The 10,475-nt window shown below is 40.8% G+C and overlaps 1 protein-coding gene across 1 annotated transcript in view; it reads right to left on the reverse strand.

Annotated features, from left to right (window-relative positions):
* Positions 1 to 6,614, reverse strand: part of b3glcta (beta 3-glucosyltransferase a) — a 64,735-nt gene extending 58,121 nt beyond the window's left edge. The window contains exon 1 of the mRNA XM_085796021.1: positions 6,286 to 6,614. Coding sequence (XP_085652147.1) covers positions 6,286 to 6,349 — 64 coding nt within the window. The 5' untranslated portion in view covers positions 6,350 to 6,614. The remainder of the gene's footprint in view (positions 1 to 6,285) is intronic.
* Positions 6,615 to 10,475: the final 3,861 nt, after the last annotated feature.

A 10,475-nucleotide genomic window follows, 5' to 3' on the forward strand; every position in this document is an offset into this window, starting at 1 on the left:
AGTTTTTCTGTCAGAATTAAAAATGCAACATTTGGCATGAAACGAAGCTTCCTCCAGGAATACATTCAAGTTCACAATACATTCTGCGACATCTGCTAAAAACCTCCCCTCTTTTCATGGCTCACCCTGGAGAGGGGGAGGGAGAGACACACAGAGAGAGAGAAAGAGACAGAGAGAGAGAGAGAGAGAGAGGACTGTCAGGAGTGCTGATGGGAGCACCTCCATCGCATCGCCTCCTCAACCTGCATAATCAAGTCTGTTGTTTCCAACCATGTTTTCAATTGAGCCGCACTGAGGGGAACTTGCTTGCTTTGATTTTAGGAAGTCTAGAAATCACTCGACATGATGAAAGCTCTGAGTGGTTTAGCTGAATGCTTCTCAACAATCTCCTCAATTTACATTGTCACTGTAATAAAACCTGATGTCCGACGCAATTAGCCGAGAAACACTGCATTCAGTGGGGGGTTTCTGAATTTAAAGAACCTCACAACAAAGAAAAGATGAACACAGTGGGGATATACTTTTGAAAAAAAATACAATTGATCAAAGAACTACATGTCTCGAGAATAAAAACTTGATGGATTCATTATAATTAAGCAATGATTTGCTTGTTTGACTTCTGGTTGGGGACTGACTTCACTTTCCACTTCATACAGGGTTTAATGGGTATGGAGGGTGTAGAAGAAAAATGGAGACACGGCATCAAAGTACTTTGAAGTAACTTAATCACATTAACAAAGGTAGCTATGCAGCAGGTGTATTATATTAACTTGGATGCTAATTAGCAGTCCGTGTGAACTTTAATCAACACAGCTATGCAGAATCCATAGAGGCCAAATGGTGAGGAAACCAAACTACACCGGCACTGCTCTGGAAAGACAAAGTTATTTAATGGTGCAATAAAATCTGAAATGTCGTAGCCCGATAATTGCAGCACGGCTGCCACGCGGAAGCCACTTCTAAACAGTGCACAAACATACCAGCCCCCTTCTAAAACCACTGACAGCAGCTCCCTGCTCTCGAGCTCACATGAGAACAGCACGGTACCAAACAGTGTGGAAGTGGCATTCACCATGCCAAAGAGACAGGTTAATCAAACCAGATTCAAAATGTGAGTAAATGTTCATCTGAAACTCACAGGTGGATGCAGGTATGTGCAAAGTTAATTTTTGTCCTGCTTTAGGCCTACTCATGCAAAGCTGAGTGTTTTCAAATTCATGCCCAGTTGCCCACCACAGCATGCAGCAAGTACTGACTGCACAGATCTCACCAAGAATGTGCTGACCATGTGTGCTTGCAGAGCCCAGCATTCCCAGGTATTACATCTATATTATCTAACTCTCTCTAACATCAGGATGTAATCCCAATGGCAATGGGATGTTGTCCTACCTGTCACTCTGCAAAGCACCTGTTGGATCAGTTGGAGCGATGCAACAATTCTTCTTTAGCAGACAGTGAGGTGTGGAAGTCAGGATGGGGAACGAGTGTGTGGCAAGTAGGACCTTAACACAGAAAATGAGTCTTTGCTGCCAGGCGCACATGTTCCAAGTGAATTTTGCATCTTTATTTTCAGCATATCTGTGGTCCACCCCCGACCTTAACCCCCTCTAGTTACCAAGAGCTTTCAAAGCACCTGCATTACATGAAACGACACCCTGTCACTGCGGTTGTTCTGTGGTTGGTCTTGTCTGGTAAGAGGGTTCACGCCTGTGATGACTGAAAAATGTGACAACTGAGGCTAAGACTGGGCTCAAAAAACTTACAGAGGACTGTTATTCTTTGTGTTATGACCCTGCTCAGGTGTATTTTCTTCTCTGGGTATTCAAAAAAATTGCAGTGTAATGGTGAGCAACAGTTTGATGCAGGTATTGAGGCCAAAGACTTGACCTCAGTGCCTTGTACTGTACCTCGAATTGGAACAGTATTTGTACTACCTTTCTGTGTGTGTAATCATTGTCCTTTTAAATTTTGTTTGTGTTCAGATCACATTTAAAGAAGTGGATAAGCTGGGTTAACTGCGCTCTGGGTTCCACTCTGCGGTCCCTTGTGATCAAAAATGACTGAATACAACATTAAGACATTTGTTATTGTTGGTGGAAATGCTGTACTGTTAATTACACGATGCCAGTGCTTCTTTCATGGAGGAAAATCTAACGCTTTGTGAGAACACAGGCGGCAAATGCTATGATAATAAAAATGGCTCCTCCAAGGACTGGCACAGATGGCACACAGTTTGTGCTGCACATGCAGTTGTAATAATGCACCTGATTTGTCTTTTGAAAACTGCTCTGCAAACTGTTAGGCATGCAGGAAGCACAGGCTTCATCTGGCATTGTGTCACATTAAATTTAAACTTTTTATTCCCACCCAAGTGCTGCCAGCAGCCGTCAAGAACCCACACTGGCAACTCCTAAGAGCTTCTGGCTGAAGCTCTCTCTTGTTACCAACCTTTTATTTAAATACAGTTAATATCCACTTTAATAGGATGTTTTGCAGCCTACTCAAATGTTTTAAAGCTGCTTTGTCATAAAAATATAAATTTACACCATTAGTGAGTTTATATGATCCAAATTGTGTGAATTTGCTGTCCTATACAAATATGTTGTCTGTAAAACCATTAGTCATTGATCAATTAATCTACAATTCAGCTCTCAAGTATGCATACAAACTGGCTTCCTCTCAAATTTAACCACATTCTCAATGATATGTTTAGAGATTAGTTTATGGTTTATATAAACTGTATGGATCAAATACTATATGTTGACACACACTTTTATTGTCTCTGTAATAAACGCATAAAAGCCCCCAATGCATGTGCATTCTTTTTATATAAAAATCTTGCTGTCTTTTTAAATAATCTTTTTTGATATTCTAGCAATAGTTTTGAATTTTAGACCATGGATTAAAACGATAAATCTTAAGATTTCCACTTGGGTTTTTCATCTAATTTCTGACTCTTGATATTCCAAAAGATAAATCAGTGAATTGAGCAAACAATTGCTTGATTAATTACCTCAGTCAAGGAAGTTGTGTTTTATCCTGTGTTTGGATTGTGCAACAGGTATTCACTTATCATTTTCATAAACACGGCAGGAGAAAGCATTTTTAAACATTTGTCAGGAAATAATGTTCAGAAATGTTCGTGGTGTTGAGACGTATTTGTATAACTCTGCCCAGAACTTTACAATCTCGATCTGGTGGAAGATAATGACTGGCCTTGGCAGAGGTTTCCTCCATTGAGTGACATTGTTGAAAATAATTGTGAAATTGCAGTCATAGCTCATTGATTTGCAACACTCAAACCGGCATTTGTGAATATTTATATGGACTCGCAGAATTTTAAGGAAGGAATATGAAAAGAAAATCTGACAGTAGACAAAATTATATAATCTCATGAGAAAGTACAACTAAATTTTTTAGTGACTGGAGCTTAATTAATGTTTTCAATCAATAATTTAAACAACTAAGACCCCAAACCACCAATTCATCCTTGAGTCAAAAGCTGCTTATTCAGGACAATGTTACAAAAGCAAGTGCACAGAGAAGCCTTCCATACAGCAGCATCTCTCGGCTCTCTGCACTCACAGACCACTTACAGATACACAGTAATCTCTCTGCATATCCTGGATTTGAAAGCCTATTTTGGTAGGTGTCTTAACCAAGGTACCTGAACCACTCACAGTCAGCTTCTCTCACTGTGGGAGAACCACAGCTGCAGCTGCACCCCCCATGTCCGCTCAAATCCCACATCTCTCCACCCTGCCAGCCACACTGAGGTCGTCCAGCCTGCAGGGAAAACTCGACTTATAGCTGCTCATGTTTACGAACTCATTCCTTCAGTCACTACCCATAACTTGTGACCGCAGCCGACGGTCAGAAGAAAGACAGTTGTTTGAGAGTTTCTTTCTCTGGCTCAGCTCTCCCCTCACCCTAAAATCCTTTTTACTTTCACTTCTGAATAAAACCTAAAGACACCTGAACTGTGGAATCTGGATGGGGAGAGACACGTTTTTCTCTCTTTTAGTAAGAAATAGCAAGAATTTCCCTTTTAAAAATGTTGCAAATAAAAACAAAATGGGCATACCATTCAGAGGTATTTCCCTGACATTCAATAACAATGTGCTTTCACTGACCAAGCAAGTTACATTAATCTTAATATTTTTGCATAAATGATACATTTAGACAGAACTGGTAGTGTCAAACCAACATCCCCAACCACAATAAATGCATAAATTTGAGCATTTTCACGTATCTGCATATAATAAAAGAAAGCAAATTGACATAAATGCTCACTAATTTCAGCTGTACAAAACCACACTAACTTGTGATAATCACCCTTTCCACCGAGAACAGTGCAGTCTCCACCTATCCACATCTAAATGTGGACATTGTGTTGAATGCACAATTGAAATGCAGCCCATGTGGACCGGAGCACTGTTGTCTCAAACTTGGGGGTGGCGCTCCTCATCCAGACTACATCTCACTCAGCTCTAAACCGCTCCAGTGCACATTAGAAATGACAGTCCGTTGAAGCCTCATGGACGACATCATTGAAAAACAGCAGAGGTGGCACCCTAATGTCACCAAACTGGACACTCTCCAAATCTCTGCTGTGCCTTGATGTTAGGTGCATGAATATTACATACAAGAAGCAGACAAGAAGCCTTGTCAGAGTCTGATGCCCAACTAAACGTGCTTGACTCTGTGCCAAACACACCAGCACAGCTTAAGCTCGTGTAAAGAGGGAGCTGCAGCAGTGACCCTGGCTCCCTATTATACCCAGAGTGTATCCACAAGGTTGAATTGTTATACTTTTTTCTCCTCCCTTATCTACCTATTGAAAATGGATTAAACTAAGACATGTCACTATTTTTTGGGCTGGAATCAAGAGGTGAAAATGATGCTCAATGAAAAAGTGAAAAATATTAAAAGTTTGTGACAGAAAGAAGCCATTATATTTTTTTTATGACATTAGCAGGTTTAAAAAAAAATCAATTATCCTATTGGTCAAACTCAGCTGTAAATAAATCATTGTGAAAGGTTACCATTTCTTGCATAATTAAGATTCACTTGATTCCGATTTTATTTGCCTGAGCAGATGTTACCATTTCATGCATTATTAAGATTTTTTTTTTTTTTATCAGATCCTTGTGTATTCTGGCCTCTGTGTATTACACTGTGACAATTTTCAGTCCTAGCCAGGCAAGCCTACTCTCCTGTGCTCAGCATTTATCTCATTCTGTTCAGGTGGACATCCACATGGTACACTGGGCTAGTGCAATATTGGTCTCTCACTGCAATTCCCTCCACAGCTGCAGACACACAGTGTGCTGCATTCCACCCTATGGACACATCACTCACTGTATACATACTGTGTTTGCAGAACATGTGCATGAATGTATAGCATGTCTGCTTAATGGTGACAGGCTGTAGCACTGTGGGCAAGATCCATTAGTGGTTAGAAAATGCTTTATCTCGTGAGAAATTAAATTAGCTCAAATATTTGACATTTTAGAACACTAATTGTGTATCTAATTAACCAACGCCATGACATTAAGCAGATAAAATGTAATTTACCCACATTTTTGCATATTTCTGCAATCTACAATGCCCAATAAAAAGTACACTAGGCTACACTCCTTTGGGTGGTAGGTTAGTGTTTATGATTTTCTATTCACTCTTATGGCATCAAAAAGTCAAATAAATCACTAATCAATCAAATAACTGCGACTTAGGCTGCTAAATTCCCGGTGCACATCCAAGACAGTGGGAGAGCGCTGTGACTTGGTGAAGCTTGGTAAAGCGCACAGGGAGCCATCTGTAGCCCGAGGAGCCTTCACTCATCCCCGGGCTTTCACTCCCATTCCCACTCGTGCAACGTCGATGTGTCAGGAAGCCGCTTATCGCGAGTGGGAGAAATACCGTGATTCCAAACACTTGCGCTATCACCTTTCTTTCCCCGTGACTGAGTCTAATGCAAACTTACAGTCATTGGTCTATATACACCCACATGGCAAACCCGTAAGTACAAATCGTCTTTCAACTCCTCAGGAAGTTGAGGCGAATCATGGCTCCGCACTTCTCCAACACTTCTGTAAACACACTGAGCTCAGCTCGGCTCGGCTCGGCTCGGCTCGATTCTCCTGACACACTGCTCTTCTTCTCCCCCCTGACGCAAGTTTCACCTCTGATCAGCCCTAAATGTTAACCGCTGTGGCGCCTTCGCGTCCCTCTCAGCTGTGTGCCGCTCTGACATGAGGATTAGAAAGTAAAGTGAGGACTTACAGAAGGAGAGGAAAAGCACGCAGCCTGCCACTTTGTACCCGGTGTGAGGCTTGTTCGGCAGCATCCTGGGAGAGTCCTGTGAGCCGCGGAGCTGCTGGTGAAGGCTCGCGGTGCATGAGCTTTCTGACAGTGTTGGGGGGAGAAAAAAACACAACAGGGCTTTTCCTTTTCACAGTTTCACGGAAAACGGGGAGTGGGTTTGTACTCTGGTAGGAGGCATCCCCCACTTTCTGTACAAGGCGCAGGGACGCGCTCTGCTGGCGGGATGAGTTCACTGAGCTCAGCGGAGAGGCATTAGTCTGAGCAGACGGTGAAGAAGGAAATCACTCTAACAGGCTTACTCCAGCTGCCTTCAAGTGTTCCTGTGGAACTTCCGCTTCTGGAAACACGGATCTCATTGGGCTGTCATTTGGGAAGGAAGTACAGACCAATAGGACAAGGTTTTTAACAAGAGCACAAGTCTTCTTCTTTATTTCGACTAGATGAGCTGTTAAACTCCACCACTTACAGTTAGACTATGAGTTAGGTTTTAAACAATCTAATCAGTCTAATCAGTTCATTCTTGAGTCCAAGTTAACATGTGTCATAACTGAAGGCATTTTTTCCTATACGCTCTTCACAAAGTCAATAACATGCTGTGAGGTCACAGTGGCCTTTGACCTCTGACATATGAAACTCAGTATTTGTGGTTGATATCTCATCTGGACCTTCCCCTGAAATATCGACCCAACATACAGTAAACACGAACAGAAGCTTAAAAGGGTTTCCAAGGTTGGGTAGCCAAGGTTTTACAAATACTGAGGTCAAGAGAAGGGGTGAAGATTAAAATGATTTTGATATTGGGCTACTCTTGTTAAAAAATAAAAATAAAAGAGAAAGAGAGAGAGAGTGCTGCTAGACATTGCAATGATGTCTCAAATATCAATTCACCACAGCAAAGCAGCACGTCCTACACTGAGGAGATGCAATCAGCAAATGTTTGGCCTTCTTATTTGGGAAATTACTTGATTGAATAATTGATTATCTCATATGATTGCTAGTAACTAGCAGGTCATGAATCATTGCACCTCTAGTCAGGGCTGTGCAATCCCTCGTCTGCCTCAGGGACCACACTGCTAAATACATTTAAACCAGAATCAGACTCCGGCACCACAGTCTTCCTTCTCTGCTGTTGTTGGATCGTCGCCCTCTGGCTTTGTAAAATCCCCCAAAATCTCAGGAACAACACAAAGAACATGGTTCTGACCTTTGCAAAGCCCTGCTCCTTTCGATGTGTTTCACAGCAGACATTTTGTTTTGTTAGAGCGGAGAAAGCACAGGTGTTACTGATCATAGCTTCATCCGTGCCCTCTGCTTTTCTCCCAGGTCTCACAGCGGTCTCTGGATTTGGAGCAAACAGATGGGATGCAGCCATCATTAATGTTATAAATAAAGCCATTCGAATTTGTGCCATGTCAGGTTAACCTGCCGTGAAAAAGGTCAGTCACGACAATGTGTGGAATCACTGTACTGGATAGTTTTAATGACTATAAACCTTAGTCTCTGCCAGCTTCACATACAGTATGCTCAATTGGTTGCTATGCTTACGCCTGGAGAAGCATCAGGAAACAATTTATCAAGATGTTGCCCTTTTTCCTCTTTTTGTTATTTAGATCTGCTTTTAACTCCATGCTACATCCACATAGGTTTATTTAGTCTTGTCAGAGCTGTGTGGGAGTTAAAAGACTGATGTTCAGTGACATCTGTTTCTCTTCCCTGTCAATTAAGTTAAACTTGTCAGCAAGAAATATACACCTGTATCATTTATTAGCACATACAGATATGAAACATCATCATTTATTTTAAGTATAACATCAACTTGTGTGGGAGCTAAATTAAGTTAACCACTGCAGATGAAAACAGTGACAATGCCAGTCTTTAAATATAGTTGCATCATTGCATTACCCCAATATTGAGCCACCTGTTATATTATCTTTCCAAAAAATCCCCTCAGTTTCTATGTGCTGAAATGTGATGTCATTTGAATTCACAAGTAAAACACAAGTAATCAAGGTTAATAATAAGCCCTGTGATGATGGACAGGTAATCTGTTCGGGGTGTTACTTCAGTCAATGTTTGCCAGGATTGGCGTCAGCTCTCAGGACAAGTGCCACTAAAGGATGAGTGTCTGACAGAGAAGGGGATGCACTTATAGCTCACCTGATGAGGCACACATTATGTATGAAGTCTGAGTCATTGCCTCAGCAGGTGTAAATTCAGCCCAGCTCCTGTCTCTGTCCCCTGTCTTTCCTTACACTGCTAAATGAAACATTTATGAATGTCAGCTTTTCCATATATGCAACAGAATGTAATTAACTGAAGTTGTTGATATTACCTCTGTGTTCTGAGCCACATCATTTTTTTTTAAAAAGGGGTGTTTGTCTTTCATAGCTGTATTATCATTTTTCTTTCATGTGCAGTGGTGGAAACCAAAATTTTCCAATGCCCTGTGAAGGCAGCATCCACTCAGAAGAAGCCGATCAGTGCAGATTTGTGACTGTGGGCAAGTCTCTCCCAGAGCTAGAAACAAGAAAGCCAAGACAGTGTCACCCTGATTTTTTTTTTCTCCAGTGACAGTAAATGAAAGAGCAAATTTGTGGACAGTGACAGTTACTTGATTTTAACAGTCAAATTCTCTGCTTCATGACTGCTGGCAAAAGAAGCAAAGTGTCTGCAGTTCACTGTCACAGAGGCAGCTGCCTGTCTCGTCTGATGAAAGCCCTGGCTCTGTAGTCTGTTGAGATTTTAACACGTCTTTAAATATTACAGTAATCATCTCCATAGAATTATATAAATATGATTGTAATTTGCAACACATTTGAGGTGATAATAAGACAGTTTTCAGTTTAGCATCACACTGTTTTTTCCCCAGACTCGGTGTAACTAAAGCATGTGGATTTGTGGATAGCTGTGAACTATAATTAAGAATATTTCAGACTTCCGCTTTCAGAATTACACTTCTCTCCTTCCTTATTTAGATGCTTACACTCACAAAGCATTCCTAAATATTTCAGAGCACCCAATCTGTGTTTAGCGTTAGGTTATGGTTTAGGGCTAGGTGCTGATATTTGCTGTAGGCCTAATCCAAAAAAATAATGTGGTGAGTAAAACCCCCTTTGGGTTACTTAAGTAATTATTGTTACCATTTAGTTGCTTGTCTCCTTGCTTGTGGTTTTGTGTGTGTGTGTGTGTGTGTGTGTGTGTGTGTGTGTGTGCTTGTACGTACAGAGGATGATAAATTGCAGGTTCTCGATACCTCGGTGGGTATGATTTCTATGAGCCGTGGTCCAACACCATAATATACAGTATATAAATACCATTGTGGTAATTTCCACTATACAATACACCTCGTTTGGTTTTTGTTGTCACAAACCTCCACAAACATGACTATTTGCACTCTTACAGTGTCTCATTCTCCCTTTGGCCATGTCTAATATCTCTGTTCTTCACTGCCTAAAATATTAATGCCCCTACAATTTGGTATCCACTCTAATGAGTTATCACTGGAGTCTCTCCTCTCTGCTGTAGATGTAATAGCTTTGTTTAAATTGGTAAACACCAGCATCAGATAGCTCTCTCACTTTGATAAATCCTTGAAAGTTACAGAGAACAGTGAAACCAAGGACGCTGAATTAAAGTGTAATGTGCAACATGATTTATTGATGAAATAATAAGTTGAACAAATTTGAAAGTGCACATGCTTTTATTAATAATACAATGTATGCCAGAGCACCTTCACAAGATCATAGATGAAGCATTCATTACATGGATGATACATCATGCTTTGAAATAAAGAAATGTATTATGCAAACCAAAGGCATTACCACTATATCACTGCGTGATGTATTTTATTTTTTCTCTAATGTAATCATATTTTCTGAATCAGGTCTTGATAGCTGGCTCAGAAATGTCCAGTTCTCTGTATCCTAGCCACTAATTTTTCAAACTGATATACAGTAACAACTCCGCTGGCCCCAGCTGATAAATATAAGGAACATTTTTGCTTGAATCATTTTTCTACAATGGCCAAAAACCCCAATGAGAGTAACAAGAGTGAAGGAAGACTGAAAATTGTTCATGGCTAAACCAAATCAAATAATAAGCTAAAAGATTCTGTAAACCCTTCAAAGTGAGAGGAACTGACAGTCATA

This window comes from Trachurus japonicus, chromosome 13, assembly GCF_045865225.1.
Source record: "Trachurus japonicus isolate A0001 chromosome 13, Traja_1.0".
Lineage (NCBI taxonomy): Eukaryota > Metazoa > Chordata > Actinopteri > Carangiformes > Carangidae > Trachurus > Trachurus japonicus.